This window comes from Bos indicus, chromosome 2 (genome assembly GCF_029378745.1).
Source record: "Bos indicus isolate NIAB-ARS_2022 breed Sahiwal x Tharparkar chromosome 2, NIAB-ARS_B.indTharparkar_mat_pri_1.0, whole genome shotgun sequence".
Taxonomy (NCBI): domain Eukaryota; kingdom Metazoa; phylum Chordata; class Mammalia; order Artiodactyla; family Bovidae; genus Bos; species Bos indicus.
The window spans coordinates 84,271,422-84,285,742 of NC_091761.1; the positions used below are offsets into that span (position 1 = coordinate 84,271,422).

Genomic DNA, 14,321 nt, shown 5'->3' on the forward strand with positions numbered 1-14,321 from the left:
GTGCAGAGTTCTGGTGAAAGCCTGAGCCAAGACACCTCAGTGAAATATTGAGACTCCAAATCTCTACCTGTTCTACCCCACAAACCAGAGATTAAGATGTTACTATTTGGGGCTTTCCTCGTGGCTCAGACAGTAAAGAATCTGCTTGCAATGCAGGGGGCCCAGGTTTGATCCCTGAGTTGGGAAGATCTCTTGGAGAAGGGAATGGTTACCCACTCTGGTATTCTTGCCTGGGAAATCCCATGGACAGAGAAGCCTGGTTGGCTACAGTCCACGGGGTCACAAAAAGTCGGACACGACTGAGCAACTAACACTACTGCTGTAAGAGGAAACTCCAATCCAGACGTACATCTGCTCTGCCAGAAGGAGAGGAGACATGAAAATGTATGTTTTCCCCAGTGCCTTGTGCTAAGTTGACAAACTGCCCCATGCTAGTTGCCTAAGCTCCTGGGAAAGGAAGATCATAAAGAAATGACCCAGCTTCCTCCTCTGGAGTGGGCCTGAAGGGCTTTGGCTTTTTTATCCATCTACAATGTGGAGATGGTCTAAAGGAAGTTTTTACCTTTAAGACACAATAATGAGCACTTTGGTAAAACAGGGCCAGATATATGTCTCTACTATGATTAGATTATCCATACTTATTTGGAGAAGAACAGAAAGTAGAGAGAGGCATAGAAGCTTCTGAGTCAGAATTTCTAGGCAAAGAGAAAAACCCATGCCTTTGAGGCTGCAACAAACACTAGGCAGGTGGATAGGGACAAATTCTCTTTCCACTTAGCAGTTTAAGATGTTGGCAAAGCAGCCTAATATGTCACATTCTAGGATACTTTGATATAAAACCTGTTTTGCCCTAGCTAAATTTTTGATTATGAATTCTTAAAACTATTCTGAGATTTTTATACTAAAGTGATACCCTAAGGGAAAAAACATGTACAGTTGACCCTTGAACAACATGGGTTTGAACTGTGCAGAATTTTTTTTTCTGTAGTATATGAAAGTGAAGTGAAAGTTAATTTCTCATTCATGTCCAACTCTTTGGGATCCCCTGGACTGTAGCCTGCCCAGCTCCTCTGTCCATAGGATTCTCCAGGCAAGAGTACTGGAGTGGTTGCCATTTCCTTCTCCAGGGGATCTTTCCTACCCAGGGATCAAACCCAGGTATCCTGCATTGCAGGCAGATTCTTTACCAACTGAGCCACTGAAGTTACACAACTGCCAAGCATCTGTCTCGGCCTCCAAGGGACTGGTTTTTCTCCTTGTCTAGGAATTTTGACTCAGAAGCTTCTATGCCTCTCTCTACACTCCGTTTCTCCAAATGAATATGAGTGGATAATCTAATCAGTAGAGGCCCTATTTTACCAAAGTGCCCATTACTGTGTCTTAAAGGTCTATAGTATATACCACAGTGTTACACGATTTGCAGTTGGTTGAATCTGCACATGTGGAATAGAGTATATGAAGGACTGACACAGATTTTCAACTGGGCCCCTGCGTCGTTCAAGGATCACTTACATTCTAGTACCTTGGAGACTGATCCTCAGTCCACCCAGTAATTCCAAATTTTGATGTTCCTCTTCTGAACAGATTTCTCTTTCTCTAATTGTGTTCCAGGTAGGGTTTTTGTATGTTTGGGAATGTATTATAAAAAAAACATGTACTTTTAAACCTTAGAATATAGGGAGGTCCCCTGGAAGAGGTGTGCAGAAACTGAAGCCATCAGAGGAAACAGAAAACCCAGATTTCTCATTTCATGTTTGCTGTGGTGTATGAGATTACCTGATTTATTACTCCTTCTTCTGTTTTTGCCAAACTTGTGTAGCTGAATTTAAGTAAGTTGTAATATTATTCTTTTGCATTCTTTCCACTTTTTTCTACCCTTTTCATAAGGAGCTATATTTGAAACATTTGAAAAATAATTTATAAGAAAACCTATATAAGAATGTATAAAGGGGAAGTGAGGTTGAGGATAATCCAAAAAAGTAGATGATCCAAACTCTTTTCTTGACATTGAGCAATGTTTTAACTTAAGGAAATAACATTTTGATAAATAAATGTAACTGTGTTACTAATACATTATTGACCAGAGATGTATTAATGCCACAGGCATTAGTTTTTAAAAAAATCCCTGGTCAATAATGTGTTAAGACTCAGCTTAGAGTGGCTGTCTATAATGCTGTCCATTTTTTCCTTCCTTCTCATGAGTATTAAGAATTAAATAAATTCAAAATAAGATACTCATAATGTGCTAAATAAATTGTCCAGGGAAAATTGAACATTCACTGTTTAGATTTATACATGTGTATACATGCATTAGTTAAGACAAAAAAAAAACCTTACAGTATATACTTAAAAAAAACTCAAAGATTTCATATTAGCAGATATTAACATTATAACATTGGATTGCATTACTATAACAGCTTTGGTAGGCACACCTCATTCTTTGTGCTAATGATATCCATTGTCAGCAGAAAGGAAAGAATATTGATTTGTCAAAAGATGAATATATTTGCTTATTCAGTGTAAATTCCAGCTGAGGATTCCTTTATTTTTCAAATGTTTATATAGGTTCTTACTGAGAAGAGAAGGGTAGAAAAATATGCAGATAACTTTGAGGAAATTATAACCTGAGATAAAAGTAGGACAAAGATAGATTCTTAAATGATTCATCATGATATAAGAACATCATATAAAAGTCATTTATACTGCTATATACTAGCATTGAACAATTAGAAATTGAAATTTTTAAAAAGTAATGTTCACAGTAACACCAAAAAATACAAAATACTTTGGTTAAATCTAACAAAATATACAATAGAATCTGTATGCCGAAAACTACAATTTGCCAACAAAAGAAATCAGAGGAAACTTACGTGAAGATCTATTGTAAGTTTATGGACCAAAAGACTTAGCATTTCTAAGATACTAATTCTGCCTATAGATTCAGTACATTCCCAATTGAAATCTCAATAGACTATTTTGGAGATAAATGAATTTTTTACAAAAACTTTCATGGAAAGGGAAAGGAATGGCCAGAAGAATTTTAAAAAGTAAACCAAGGTTAAATTTAAGACTTGTAAATCCACAATAATCAAAACAATTTATATTAGTTAAAAAATAGGTACATAAATCAGTGGAACAAGGTATAGAATCCACACACATATAGCAACTTATTTGCAACAAAAGTGCAAAGGAAATCCCATGTAGAATGAATAGTTTGTTCAACAAATGTTTCTGCAATAATTGGATATCTACTTGCAAAAAAAAGTCCTCCTACCATAGACAAAAGTTAAAAATGGATCATTGATCTAAATGAAAAAAATTTTAAATATAAAAGAATTTTAGAAGAAAACACAGAAAATCTTGTGTATTTTGGATTAAGCAAGTTGTTCTTCTATACAACACCAAAAGCATGCTCTACTAAGGAAAAAAGTAATAAAGTGGACTTCCTAAAAAGTAAAAACTCTACACAAAAGACACTTAAAGAGAATGAAGAGACAAGCCAAAGACTAGGAATAAGTATTCGGAAAATATATATCTGATCAAAGTCTTTTGGGAAGTTTAAAGACCTCTCAACTCAGTAATAAGGAAACCAACAATTCAACAATTTTAAAAAAATGGGTAAAATACTTGAACAGGCATTTCACTAAAGAAGTTATGCAGATAACAGATAAACACATGAGAATTCAGTACTGGATTTGTCATTGTGGGCTGGAAAGGATCAGGAGCAACCAGAACTCCTGTCTACATACAGGAGACAAAAATTTTGGTTGATACAGAAATTTATTTATGAATGTGTATAGTGGCTTTATTCATAATTACCAAAAATTGGAAACAACCTAAATGTCCTTAAGCTACTGAAGGGATAAATAAGCTCTTGTTCATCTATGCAATATTACTTAGTGGTAAAAAGCCACGATTTTCTGATATAAATTGTAACATGGATGAATCTTAGATCACACTAAGTGAAAAAAAAAAAAAAATCCAGACTCAAAGGACTACATAATTTATGTGATGTTCTGGGGAAGACAAAACTGTAGGGACAGAAAGCAGATCACTAGAAGTGAGGGGCCTAAGGAAATTTGGGGGTTTGGGCAGGTAAAGAAACAGAGTCTGATAGTTATGTTTACATAATATATATACTTTTTTAAAATATATACTTTTGTTAAAACTCAGCATCACAAAAGGGGAGGATTATATATGTAAGTTATACCTTAATTTTAAAAAGTATTAAGTAAATATCTCATCTGGAATCTTGTCTAGTTAATTCATGCTGTTTTGTAGTTATTCAGGGATGAAAGTAATCATCTTCCCACCCAGTAATATCAGGAAGGCATCAGAACTGATGTTTGTACTTAACAATACTTTGGTTCAATGAGTATTCAATACTGCTCCTTTAAAAATTCTATTTGAAATTATAAAAGGAAACACTGTATTTTATAATCTAAATGTCACTTCTGTAGTCTCATTTTATATTACCTAAACCCTGCTAAATGAAATTGTCCCTTTAACACAATAGATGGGTGAATTATTGAAAGTATGGTGAGGAACTTTGTAAAGGAAGAAGTTAGGGAACTCTTTCCCTAGAGGAAGCTGAGGAAGAAAGGCCAGAGGAAATTAAAACTCTAGAGAAGAGATAAAAATTGACATTGAATCCAAGTCTCAGCAGGAGAATTAAGTATTTAAGATGAGAGAGAGAAGCTATAGGATGTATAGTAATATTAGGTGGAAACTGGAGAATGGCAGTTTAGAAGCCGTTGGTAGTTAATCTCGATTGTATTATCTTTCCCAATAATGTTGCAGGATGTAGTTTATAGCATTTCATTAGAACATGGAAAATAATGCCTTGCACTAATTTCTTTGTTGTTAACTTCTACTTATCTATTATAAATGAGAATCATGTAATCATAACTTACACACACACACCCCTAGATCATGTGCTTTTAGTCACGTAAGGTATCTTTCTCATGGGAAAGAAACAGTATTCTTCTCATGGGAAAGAAATAGTTATTCTTCTCATGGGAAACAGCCCTCAGTATTCTGTATAGTAACTTGCATCTACTGAACATTCAGTAATTGACTGGATGTTTGTATATTTAGTAGCTAAAACAAAAAAAGTTACAATTAATGAAACTATTGCTGTTGACCCTTTAGCTTCAAGACTGTTAGTTCTAGCAACATTTTGCCCTTCTAGTAATGTCTCTCTAATCAATATTTAATCCTTTATTACCAGCTTTAGACAGATGAGTGAGAAAAGTCTCTCTATTCTTTTTACATTTTTAGGATTTTCAGAATTAAGATTTAACTTTTCTTTTGGAATAAAGAAAACATAAATGTAAACTGCATACAATATACTTAGAATCTGTTACCTCTGTTCTTTCTTAGCCCATTTCCCTTAGAAGGGGCAGACATCAGAGTAGAGAGCTTTATTTGTTGCTCACAAAAAGTGCTGTGGTGAAGTTCTTTTTTCTTATGTCTTTTTGGTGTTCTGTAAAATTTTCATTTCAGTTATCAAGTAACATTGACCTTGCTTTTTGATATACAGTTCTTTGAGTTTTAACATGTATATAGATTTGTGTCACTGCTACCACCATCAAGGATAACAGTTCCATCATCTCAACAAACCCCTTCATGCTGTCCCTGTGTAGTCACATCCCTTTTCTATCCTTGCCCTTTGGTGACCCCAAGTGCTCTTCATCACTATCGTTTTATCTTTTTGAGAATATCATATAATGGAATCATATATAACCTTCCAGACTATTTTTCAGCATGATGCCTTTGAGATTCACCCAAGGTTTTGCATGTATTAAGGTTTAATAAGTAAAATTAAATTTCATTATAAAATTTCAGTTATAAAGGTATATCTTTTAATGTCATTCTTAATTTTGTTTTTTTGTTGGTGTTTTCCTGAATTGGTAAGTAAAATCCTGTGGTTTTAAAACTTACCTTATGTCTTAACTGCAGGTGATTTTGCAGTTCTTCTTAAAGCAGGCATGACTGTAAAGCAAGCAATTGTATACAACCTCCTCTCTGCCATGATGGCCTACATAGGCATGCTCATAGGCACAGCTGTTGGTCAGTATGCCAATAACATCACACTTTGGATCTTTGCAATCACTGCAGGCATGTTCCTCTACGTAGCCTTGGTGGATATGGTAAGACAGCTTATTTTATATTTTTGTTCTTACACTAAACCTGTAAATAGAATGAACTTCCAAAAATGGAAGAACTCTTTGGATGTAGTTTGAAAGACTAATAAATATAACCCATTTTAAAGACATATGATATCTTAAATAATCTATTAAGACATTTAAGTAGGAGGATTCCTTCTTTGGCAACCAGTTATCTTGAAAATTTTTGATCAAATAATATTACTACTCAAAGTAACCATCAATAATATTTAAAGGTATAATTAAAAAATTACTATAGTACTTTGAAGGTTTTGTAATATTGAGGTGGAAGTGTTTTTTTATGGTTAACAAAATAATTCTTTGAGCTTGCTTAATAGCAAATAGGAAGGAAGTACTATATTTCTCCAGCCTTCTGCAGAAAATGGTTTATATTCCAAGGGGTTTATGTAATTGCCCTTATTTCTAACTTCAATTTAAAGTTAATAAATCTGTAACACTAATTAGTTTAATTTTAATTTTACTTTTATACCCTATATGTGTTAGGCAGTGTGTTTGCAAAATAATTTGGTTACTTTCTGTTTTTAACTAGATAACTGTGTTCACTTTTCTACCTAGTAGACTCTAGTAGATAGTCGCGTTTCAGTTATATAACCTAAATTTTTAATTACAGAATATTTATTATAGCAAGTTTGGACAGTAAGAAAAAATAATTTTTATTTTATATCCAGAAGCAGCCATTTACCTCCTCTCTCCTTAAGCCTCTAACACCTCACTTACTGTCCTCATGTTTAGCTGATGACCTTACCTCCTATTTCATGGAGAACACTGAAGCCACTGAGACAACTTCCCACTAGTTCCTGTCACCATTTCTACTCATTTCCCTGTGTCAATGCCTGTTTACCTTTGTCCCTGTTACTATGAAAAAACGTCTGTGTTCCTACTAGATCCAGCTCCTTCAAACTGTTCTCTAGATCTTATCTATCCCCTCTCTCACCCAACTCCCTTAAATTTCTCCCTTTTTCCTGCGTCATTTATTTTTCCCTCCTGCTGGATCATTCCTATCAGTGTATAAACCTCGTGTTACTTTTCCTATCTTAAAAAGGTAGGGTGGAAGAGGATCTTTTTAAATTCCAGTTTCAGTTTTAGCTACTGCCCTATTTATTATTCTCCTTCCCAGTTATAGTAATTACCCATTCTTGTTTTTTAATTCTTTTCTCTCATGAGTCTAGCTCATTAGGTTTTTTTCCTGACTGTTCTGCCAGGTTACTTTGTCAGATCTACCATTCACCAGAACATTGCTAAATCCGCTGGTCACTTACCCTGTTCGTCTTCATTTCACTTTTCCTAACAGCAGCATCTGGCTGTTGATCATGCTCTTCTCTTTGGAATATTTCCTTGGCCGTTGGCTTCTGTACCACCACCATTTCCTGAATTCCCATGTTTCTGGCCTTTTCTTAGTCTTTTGCTGGATTTTCTTCTCTTCCCTTACCTCTGAATGTTGATGAAAGTCCTCTCAGTAATCTTACCTGGTCTCATGGCTAAAGTCTCATGGCTTTAAGTATTTATTGGCTGATAATTTCTAACTTTGCAACCCTCACCCTGTGGACCAAGGTGCGTGATAGGCTACAGCCCATGAGGTCACAAAAAGTCAGGCACGACTGAGCGACTTAGCACACACACACAATGAGGGTGTATCACATCACATTTTTTGTGCTTCTCTGGTGGCTCAGACAGTCAAGAATTGGCCTGCAATGCAGGAGACCCAGGTTTGATCCCTGAGTTGGGAAGATCCCCTGGGGAAGGGAATGGCTACCCACTCCAGTATTCTTGCCTGGAGAATTCCATGGACAGAGAAGTCTGGCGGGCTACAGTTCATGGGATCACAAAGAGTTGGACATGACTGAGTGACTAACACTTTCATTTTCTTTACATCTTTAGCCCAGGCCATTTCCTTAACTCCAAATTAGCATTATCTACCAGCTTACCTGAATATCTAAAAGGTGTTATAAACTTAATATATTCAGAAACCAGCTCTTGATATTTGCCAACCCTACTCCTTACACCAGCACTTCCTTTAGAATCCTCCATCTATTTTTTTTAAATCCTCCATCTATTAACAATAACTTTTTTCTTCTTCTTTATTCTTTCTCAGATCAAAACCTTGAGTATCACTCTTTGACTCTCCTTTTTCTGTCCCTTCCACATCTACTGGGGCTCCATCTCCTCATCACCTATACTCTAGTCTCCTTCCAGGCACCATCATCTCTTTTTAACTGTTCTCCCTGCTTTTTTACCCTTGTCATAGCCACCACACTCTATATCTATCACCACACCTTGGGTGACTTTTTTTTCCAAGTGATCCTTGTAAGATTAGATTAGATCATATCACTTGTGAGCTTCAAACCCTTCAGTGATTTTCCATCTCATTAAAGCAGAAGCACAGAGTTCTTGTTTTGATCTTCAAGGTTTTTTATCCTCCTTTTCCATCCCTGATTTTCCTAACCTTACCTCACTTCTGCTCCCCCAGGAGGCACACTCTGCCTCAGGGTCCTGGCTCTCGCTGATCACTCCTGTGGAATATTTTCCTGAGACATTCTCCCGGCCAGTTCCCTTACTTCTTGAGGCACCCTATCTAAAATTTCAGTCTCCACACCAACATTTCACATCCTCTATTCCTACTTTACTTTTTCTCATTTGCACTTGCATCTAAATTTACTAATAACACACTGAACATTTTTTTTATTTATTGAGTTCATTTTGTGCCCCATTAGGCAATCAGTTCTCGGAAGGCAGGCATTTTTATAATATTTCAGTTACTGCTGGAGATGTATAATTAATTCGTAATTAATTGAATGAAGAGTGGATGAGCTAATTCTTATATTAGAGAGCTAAACTTGTAAAAAGAACAAGAGTGTCATTATAGTAAGGAATTAATAGTCTAATGAAGAAGAAAAGTAGCCATCAATTACAATCTTTTGTATGCACATTATGATAGACTGATGTACCATGTTTGTGAAATTAGAGTCTAGCTAAAAAATTGGGAAATAAAATTAGGCAAGTTTTTCTGGAATAGGAAATTTGAGCCAAGTATTTAAAGAAGGTAGAAGAGTTTATCAGAATCAAGAGGAAAGGGCATGTAAGAAATAACATCATTTCTTTTACCAGTCAGTCTACTCCTGGGACTATATTCTGAGGAAATAAAATGATTATTGCTAATAAAGCAAGCAAATAAAAATGAAATCATATTTCATATTTCAAAAAAAAAACCTTTTTGCAGAGTAGTTATAATGTCTCAATTGAAAACACCTAAGTATTCTAAAAGACAGGGACAAACTATCAACATATATTTTAGGACTCATTTAGGACATATATTAGGTAATATATCTACAGTGACATTAATTATGTAGATGGTGATCAGATCATGAGTCATACAATTTTCCATGCTAAAAAGGTTAGTCTATCTTATGAATTTTGGGAGACCATTAAAAGGTTTAAGCAACAATGACAGACATTATCTCATTTTTGTTTTATAAAGATCACTTTAGCTAAAAGGAAGAAGTTTATGTTGATTTATATAGTCATTAAGTAAGACAGCATCAATACCAGTAGTTTTAGTTTTAGACAGATAACAAATTGGAAGTTTCTGGTTTTTGGAAGCTTTGGATAGCACCTGTTTATCAACAAGCACTGTTGCATGTTAACACCTGTGGTCATACAGGTAGGTACTGGCTGGCTCTTAACTGGTTATGACAGACAGTACTGGTGTTAGCATTCAGGACAGAATTGAGTGTGAGGGAGGCACTATGGTGCCTCTTCTTGTTGGTATCTGCACATGTCTAGAGGGAATATTTCTGTGAAATGTACATTGTTTATGTTTAAATACTAAGGACAGTTAAAAGTTTTTGTAACCATAAAATCTTGGGAAAAAATTTTTTGTAACAATAAAAGTAGTCTTCTTTCTAAAATGATAGGTAAGAACCTGCCAGTTGTAGTCTTAATCTAGGGGTTGGCAAACCACGGAGTTTAAATATTTATTATTTCTTTTACTTTTCTGTAAAAGAAACAATAATAAATATTTAAACTCTGTGGACCATATAATGTCTGTCACAGTTATTCACCTTTGACATTTATAATGGTCTCTACTACTTAATTCTGCTGGATAAGAACAGTAACCTCCATTAGCATACACTACTGCACAGACTTCTATAAACCGAACATATAACCAGCATGAAGTAGTTCTTAAATAGGACTCTCAGGAGATTGTTAAATATTACTGTAGCACTGTCAGAGCATGGTAATTGGATTAATTGTACTCATTATTTAATAATGAATAATGATATTTCTTCCTTGTAGACATTATGTACTTAACACTGCATTTCTCCTCCCTAAACCCCAGAGTACCAAGATACTGTTTGGAGTAAAAGCTTAGTGTCAAGTAGAGTAGCATATCAGTGTCCTGTAGGTATTCACTCCAAACTTGAAAAACAAACAACAAACAAAAATGAATATGAGAATTGGAAATAGTTCTTTTTAAATTTTGATTATGTTTGGGTGGGAAGAATGTATGCTTATAATAATGCACATACATTCATTCTTCAGCAAATCCTTTTTACTTAGACACATTAAAGATTTTAGTTTTATACTTTTCTATGGATTATTTTTAAATGTGGTATATGCTTGTGCTTTAGAAGCTGAACTATACTTTTCAGTGTACTGTGCCTTTAAAGATATTGGAAGCTTTCAAATTTTAAAAATGTTACCACTGTTAAGAGAATATAATACCTTGTGAAGATAGCATGCATAACTTGGTAGTACTGCTGCACAGCCTTGATACACTATTTCTGTCTATTATTGGAAGAAAAATAATGGCTTTTAAGAGCATAAAGGTATCAATTTTGGAATTGTCTTGTTACTGTGTATCCTTGATGAAATGTGCAGTTGGAAATGAGAATTTAGATGGAAAAGGGTGAATAAATGATAGTTTTGAATGAAATATCCCCCAAAGGAATCTTACTTTCTCAGTGAGCTTAAGATATATCAGTAAGTGTGGGAATGGTGGTGTTTTTTTCCCTGAGTTTCATTGGCAAAACTGCTAAAGTTTTATACTTTAGCAGAAATGTTGGCAGACAGTAAAACTTTTAAAAAGTAACTAATACATATATGATGTGTTCTGTTGGGAGGTGAGGAGGGCACAGATTTAGTCTTTATTTAGTACATAGCTAGAGCATAAAATTTCTAAGTGTTGGACTAAAATATGGTTAGCACCATGTTCAAAAGTATTAGTAGTTGTGCTTTAGTCACTAACTTTCTTAAATAGGAAAATGTTTTAAAAAATGAGATTATACAAAATTGTTTTAAAATATTTAAAAAATATTTTTTAGCTTCCAGAAATGTTGCATGGTGATGGTGACAATGAAGAACATGGCTTCTGTCCAGTGGGGCAATTCATTCTTCAGAATTTAGGATTGCTGTTTGGATTTGCCATTATGCTGGTAATTGCCCTCTATGAAGACAAAATTGTGTTTGACCTCCAGTTTTGACCATTCCCAGCAATCACTGCTGATGATGAGAATGTTACCATGCAGCTTTGCATCTGTTCCTTGTACTGTAAGCACATTGCTCAAAGAAAAGTCAGTGGCTTGCACTACTTACAAGTTCATAGATTTGAGCCTAACCACAAAGACCAGTGCTCAGTACTGTTTTCCCTGCATGAAGGGGTCTTTTAAAAATATAAAACTTGTGATAAAGAAAGGAGAAAATGGGACTCCATGAACCAATGTTGATATAGGTTTGATTAAGACTTTTTATAAAGAAATAATCATATAAAAAACACTAAAGTAGTCTCTATTAGTAGAAACTTCTGTGGCTATGCAGAAATAGAAATTGAACCAAAAAGAAAAAAAATCACTTAAACTTTAAAAATATTTTAAATGGACTTCGGGCAGACTTTTCTTTGTGCTAAAAGTGAATTGTAGTGTCCTTTAATTCAGCTACATATGGGATCAACATGACACAGCTTTGAAGCTGCATAAAGTAGGACTGTAGCACCTAGAGGAAAGCTCAGGCTGCATTAGAGTATGGATTTAGCATTGGGAAAAGGCCCTTATTCTTTGAATCTAGAGTTACTATTTTTGTATATATTTGCATAGGGTTTAAACTTGCAGCCTAAACTACTGAAATTTGTGACTGTACATTTGTGTGAGCTTCAGTTTAATGACAGATTCATAATGGTTCTTTGTATTAATATTATACTTGGTGTTTGGGCTTTTTTTTTTTAACTTTTATTTTTGTTTCAGGTTTTTTGGTGAGGGTAAGGGGTTTGGAGCATGTGGTAAAATGTTTTTTTTTTTTCCTTAAAATTGTAACCCTTTAGAATATATCAGCAAAATGAAGAACCCAAACATGGTCTAAATATTCAGATTCCCTACTTAAACAGAAATAATTAGTTATTTGGGAAATTTAAGTTTTAAATGTACCCAGTGCTCTACCAGTTTGGCACTGGGAGCTAGAGCACATGCTGTGGCTGGCAGTAAGGCTGTTAAGTCAGCAAGTTTACCATGTCCATAATCTGTACGTTGAGTGTAAGAATGGTTCTGAGGGTGATCTCCATTGATGCCCTGGCTGTCATGGTACCGGGTGACTTGGAAGATGCAGTTAAGTAACTCGGCTGAAATCACTTATCATTTTGTGCCAACATGTGCTTTTCGTGCCTGGTAGGAATTAGTCTCTTTTTTAGGTGCCCTGTTCTCCTGCCATAAATGGTGAATGATTTGTGAGAAGTGCAAGCCACATTTATCCTGAATTTTGACCTAATAATTTGTAGTACTAATCATATGCATGTAGCTTTTCTGTTTACATCTTGTGCCACATGGTCTTCATTTATGCCAGGTAAACTGTATTTGAACTACCTGCGGGCAGCTTTGTTTTGATCTGCTTGGCTACCTGTGTAGCAGCTTTAAAAATCTTACTGTTCAGATATTTAAGAGCCAAACTCGTTCCATTCCATTTAAAATGTCTTCAGTTGGTCCTCCTCCTTTCCCCAGTTCCTTTTCTCTTACTCCATGAACTTTAAAACAAAACTGAGCAGCACATGCATCCAGGTATTAAGAGTATTGCCAGTGTTTCTCCTGTATGGTGTAAGCAAGGGGTTCATTAGGTGTTAGTTCCTTCATTTATGCTTGAATTTGAAAAATTATTTCTTGCTTTCTTCATGGCTTCCTATAACAAGTAGGAGTTTTATACTTAGATTACTTTCAGCATTGGGCACTGAATTAGGACAGTCCTCATCTCATTGCTTGACCCTTCAAGCAACCTAGCTAAAAGGTGCTGATATTTTATTTAGTACTGCCAACTTCAAGTGATTCAGATATCTTGCTTTCTGAACCAAGGTATATTTATAGTTCATTTTGGGGTCTTTATGCCCAAGGAGAATTCTGCATTCCAGCATTAAATCTGCTTAATTTTAAAACTTTTATGAAAAGCAACAGCTGGAATATACTCCCAGTCTTAAAAACAAATGCCTGATTTAAAGCAAATAGGTTATGCTGAAGTATATAAAGTTTTATATTCTCTCAAAAATGGTAGTATCTTTATTTGCTAGATTTTTTTTAAACTTCTAAGAGGGCTGTAACAGTTGCTGCTAGTGTTTTTCTTGGGGTTCCACCAGTATTTAGTTTTTACATCATCCTAATGTATAATTTCAAGTCTTACTAGACAATCTGAATTCCACTACATTTCTGTTTGGCTCCAACATTCCATTTAGCTTGACCAGTCTAATTTAACATGTGTTTGTTGGAGGTCATTAATGTTACTTGTACAATGCTGTCACTGTGTGACATTCATATGAATTTTGGTGTATATCACATTGCATTCAATCAGCTGTGATTATGCTTAGAAATACTATAGTAACTAGATGCAGTGTGAATTTTTTCCATTAACAGTAAGTCAGTGGCTTAAATGTGATTATGGTCCTGCAAGGTGATACTTGCTAAAATATCTAAACTTTTTTTTGTTGTTGTAACGGAATCATTTTTTAAAAATTTATAAAGCTGGAAATGATCAAATGCTGTTTTTTCATTGTCAACAGTGGTGTGTCATTTTATGTATGTTCCTAATGCTTATGGAACGCTCCCCAAATAAAGTTATTCAAAAAGAGCAACTATACCAGTGTGTCTTATTTAATCTGTTAGAATA

At 34.9% G+C, this 14,321-nt stretch overlaps 1 protein-coding gene across 10 annotated transcripts in view; it reads left to right on the forward strand.

Moving 5' to 3' along the window:
* SLC39A10 (solute carrier family 39 member 10) overlaps nucleotides 1–14,286 on the forward strand; it is a 163,521-nt gene extending 149,235 nt beyond the window's left edge. For all 10 annotated transcript variants that reach the window (XM_070769605.1, XM_070769597.1, XM_070769640.1 and 7 more), the window contains 2 exons: nucleotides 5,962–6,152; nucleotides 11,510–14,286. In XM_070769605.1, the coding sequence (XP_070625706.1) occupies nucleotides 5,962–6,152; nucleotides 11,510–11,668 (350 nt within the window). In that variant the 3' untranslated portion in view covers nucleotides 11,669–14,286. The remainder of the gene's footprint in view (nucleotides 1–5,961; nucleotides 6,153–11,509) is intronic.
* The last annotated feature ends 35 nt before the right edge of the window (nucleotides 14,287–14,321 follow it).